The sequence below is a fragment of the Aythya fuligula genome, chromosome 2, assembly GCF_009819795.1.
Source record: "Aythya fuligula isolate bAytFul2 chromosome 2, bAytFul2.pri, whole genome shotgun sequence".
Lineage (NCBI taxonomy): Eukaryota > Metazoa > Chordata > Aves > Anseriformes > Anatidae > Aythya > Aythya fuligula.
Window position 1 is genome coordinate 18,990,921 of NC_045560.1, and position 4,383 is coordinate 18,995,303.

At 52.6% G+C, this 4,383-nt stretch overlaps 1 protein-coding gene across 1 annotated transcript; it reads right to left on the reverse strand.

Annotated features, from left to right (window-relative positions):
* Window positions 1-1,910: 1,910 nt before the first annotated feature.
* On the reverse strand, window positions 1,911-3,558 carry OTUD1 (OTU deubiquitinase 1). Its single transcript, XM_032182442.1, has one exon. The coding sequence runs from the start codon at window positions 3,556-3,558 to the stop codon at window positions 2,287-2,289; it is 1,272 nt and encodes a 423-aa protein (XP_032038333.1). The 3' UTR covers window positions 1,911-2,286.
* Between the last annotated feature and the right edge of the window lie 825 nt (window positions 3,559-4,383).

The following is a 4,383-nucleotide window of genomic DNA, read 5'->3' on the forward strand; positions in this document are numbered from 1 at the left end:
TGTATCATTTTTGTGCTTAGTGACAATTTTGTGCTCGGTCACCTGAGTAGCTGTCTTCCTCATCAGCTGTTTCACATTAACACACCCATGTTCCCACCTTTGCCTTGTTCTCACCCCATAACTCAGCTTTCCAGAGATTCAGTCAAGTTAGGCAATAATGGGCTAGCAAGACTGCTCTTCCCACCATCATTAGGCCTTTAAAGGAAGAGCATGATTGCACGTATTAAAAAAAAAAAAAAAAAAAAAAAAAGCTGGGAGGGGGGAAGGGGGGAATATACTCAGCATGTAACACTTCAATTTTTTGGAAATTATACAAATTTATTACACTTCCTCTTTGCAATGTATAAGAGTACCAAATATACACATGATCAGCCCTGCAGCTCATTATCAGAACACGTGTGCTAAATTAAGACTGCAGCATTTCAGCTGCTTAGTTCATCTTTAATCCTAATTTTAAGCCAGTCCTCTCCTGTTGTTTAAGGATGATCTAGTATTTTTAGAGATGAGGAAAGATAGCTGTAAATACACACGCACACACAGTCCTGCTTAACAGCTTGCAAGGCATTTCACTATTCTAAAGGAAGGAAAAAATTTGTATTTCCTTTTATTACCTCCATCCTAGTAACAGGAAAAGCATTAAGAGGTATCTATAGTGACGGGGCTAATCTAAAATGTCTGGGACTGGCTGCAGAGCAGAGGCTCCTCAACCACAGAGGTCCAAGTGCAAGTCTGCATGGGCCCACCAGGGAGCTGGCTCATCACAACCAATATTATCACCACTGCAGGTACCACGTTTGGGAACCCCTCTTCTAAGACATAACGTACAAAAATGTTTCTCATTGGCAAAGATAAATGCTAAGATCTCTTTCATTCACAACAGAATTCTATCATTGCATGTTTGCATTTCTTTCACGCATTCACAGGCACCAGAATTATCAGTTGTTCATATTTGTCAAGTATCATGTCCCTGCCTCCTGCCTATTAACTGGGGAAACTAGGACAGAGAAACTACATAAAAGTCCTTGGGAATCAACTTGCAGATTTTCACCACACCAGGAATTCAAAGGGTGCAAGAAAGAGCACAAGTAAAATTATATTCTTTATTCATTCCATTTTAGCTGAGAATACTCCTATTATACAAATACAGTATAAATTCCAAAATCACAATATATTACAAAATAAAAAAGTACAAACTGCATTACTTAATAAATATATCTAACAAGTTAATCAGAAAGTAGAAGAAACAGAATTCAGATCAGAAACATTTACATGTTTGACCCAGCAAACCATACAAATCTCAATTTAAATACTTTTTAAATGCAGAACACCGCTCCTGATTTCTTGATTAGAAAATAAAGTTAAATGAATAAAATGTTGTGATCAGATAATGATTTGTTGGTGCAATAGAAGTGCCAAAAAAGAAGCAGGGCTTGTACAAAAGACACCATAACCCCAGAAACCAGACACAAACACTGAGGTGCAGCCAAGGCAATTATTGCCGAAGCGGGAGGCTATTATCTAGTCACAACATTCTATTGCAAGTTAATGTTCTGTTATTACAGATAAATAACATAAATGGAGCAGAGGGTAAGCCAACCAGGCAACAAGAGGCCAGTTTACTCAAAACAGTAATTAAATACAGAAGAGTCAATTGCTCCCTGTACTGTTCATGTGAGCTGCATTCCAACCGGCTCAAAGGACCTGTTCTGTGCTGGAGGCAGAGAAAGCAACTGTTTTGAAAAGCAATCTTTTCAGACTTTGCCGCACTTCTAGAGAAACTATTGTTTTGCAAGAAACACCCACAAAGCTTTCACCAGTTAGGGAGAGTTGTTTGACACTAACTTCATTTGGTAGAAATATAAGGTTTATGGGTTTAAAAAAAAAAAAAAAAAAAAAAAAACACAGCAAAAAATAGCTGTTACATCATAAGCCTTATCTACAAAAACTGTTTACAAATGTTTTTGGCTGTACAGCTCAAAGCCAGATACTAACACGAGATGTAGAAGATGGAGGTAACAGTTTAAAAATATTGTGCAAAAAATACATTCTTATAGAAAATAGAGAAACAGTGGGGAGGGAAAACACATACACGGAGAATCTGCTGGCAAATAATCCGAGGCTAAGGTTCTTTTTACAACAGAATATTACAAATACGTTTGGATTTATCCCCCACAACCTGTGGCTCTTCTCACAATCTGGGGTGCTGCTGCTTCATTAAGGATTAAGGCATCACCATCACAGCCAGCGCACCTTCCGCCAGTCCGTCAGCCCACGGGCCGGGCGGTCTCACGAGCAGGCGTTCTGCTCGATGTACATCTTGGACAGGGACACTGCCATGGACTTGGCCAGCTCCTCGTCCCGCCTGCGCTGCACCTGAGTCTGTCTGCACCACGCCTCGTACTCCGGGTTGGGGCACAGGCGGTCCAGCACGGCATCGTAGTGCCCGTTGCTGAGCCAGCTCAGCCAGATGCTGGGCCGCGTCGGGTCCTCGGGCCCCAGGTAGTGAACCATGGTGGACACGGTGGGGCTCTCGGGCCGGCCGCCTGTCGTCAGGTGGATGTTCACGTTGAGCATCTGCCCCATGGCCAGCAGCTCCGGGTAGCCGGCCCAGGCTCCGTCCTGCGCGGCGGCGATGAGGAACTCTCCCACGTCGCCCTCGATGATGGGGCTGAAGTGGTCCAGGTGGTCGGCGATGTAGTGCACCGTCTGCTCGCGGAGCTCGCCGTGCAGCCGCTGGTCGCCGTACAGCGCCTTGCAGACGGCTCGGTACAGGCAGTTGCCGTCGGGGATGATGTGGAAGCGGAACCGGCCCTTCTGCCGCAGGTACCCGTCCTGCTTCTCCACCTCGGCCAGGTACAGCGCCAGCTTCTCGCTGCGCTCCGCTCGCCCGCACAGCCCCCGGGGAGGGCAGGGGGCCACGCGGCCGCCTTCCTCCTCCTCCTCCTCCTCCTTCTCCTCTCCCTCACGGCTCCGGGGCCTGCCGGCGGCGGCCTGCAGCGCCTGGCGGTGCTCGCTGAGGCGCAGGCTGCGGTTGCTGGGCTCCTCGGCGGGCCTGGGGACGGCGGCGGTGGCGACAGCGACCGAGGCTTCTGCTTCCCCCGGGGGCTGCCGCACGGCCTCCAGGACTCCCTCCAGCCAGGCCGGGCCGTGCGGCGGCTCCGTGCGGGCCTCGCCCCGCTGCACGCCCCGTACGGGCACGACCCGCTCCAGCGGGCGGCGGCGCCGGGCGGCCACGGCGATGTGGGCGCAGGAGCTGTAGTGCGGGCCGGCGGGGCTGGCCGCCGGCATCACCTGCAGGCAGGAGGAGAAGGCGGGCATGGCGCTGCCGCTCCCGGCGCTGCTGCTGCTGCTGCTGGTGGTGCTGGTTGCGGAGGCGATCCCGGAGCCGTCCTTCGCCGGGCTCCCCGCGGCCGGGCCGGGCCCCGCGGCTCCGCTCTTGGGCGCCTCAGCCGAGGGGGGGGGTCCCGGCGGCAGCGAGACCTTGAAGACGGCGGTGGCGGTGGCCGGGGGAGCGGCGCCCGGCGGGTAGTGGGTGATGACCGAGCTGTACAGCTGCATCCTCGCCGCCCCCCCGCCGCTTTATAGGCGGCGCCGCCGCAGCCGGGGCGGGGAGCGCGGAGCGGCGGGGGTAAAAATAAACGCGGGCATCACCCCCTGCCCGCCCGGCCCTCCCCTCCCCTCCCCTCACAGCCCGGCCCGGCCCGGCCCTGCCCCTCCCCGCCTCCGCCGCCCCCAATTCCGCCTGCGCCACAAGCGCCGCGCGCTCCCGCCCCCCCCCCTCCCCTCTCCGCGGGCACGCGCGCGGCGGGCCCGGGCCCTTCTGGAAGCTGCTGGAGGCCGGGCCCGGGGGGGGCGGGGCCGCCGCTGTGTTTACCTCAGGGCCTGGGCACGTTGGAATGCGGGGGGCGGGGCTTCATGAGGCCACGCCCCCCCCCCGAGCTGCCTTAAGGCGTCCATAACGCAGTTGGGGGCCGTGGGCGAATAGCACAGGGGGGAAGGTTGAAAACGTAGCTTAAAAGGATCACGGGGAATTTTCCTTGTTCCTATTTTCATTAAATAATAAAAAAAAAAAGTCTTAACTAAGAGAATCACTCGTGCCCACAGTGTCAAAAATAACTGCTTCCTTGGAGCCTTAGGTGTTGTTTGAACGCATGTCCAGTGATACCCCCAACACCACACATCATTCCATTTTTATTCAGAAAATATTTTATGATCTCCTCACCTTTCACACAGAGTGAAAAACGCTGAAATCCTCGATGCTAAAAACTGGGGGTGCTTAAAGGCACAGTCCTCAGATCTGCTTTCCCTTTTTGTTTTGGCTAAAACACAGCATCCGATCCCATGCACTACGGGGAGCCTTTTCCTAAAAATTTAGTCAACACG

Coding starts and splice junctions, on each gene's coding strand:
- OTUD1 (XM_032182442.1), bottom strand. CDS start 3,558: ATGCAGCTGTACAGCTCGGTCATCACCCACTACCCGCCGGGCGCCGCT.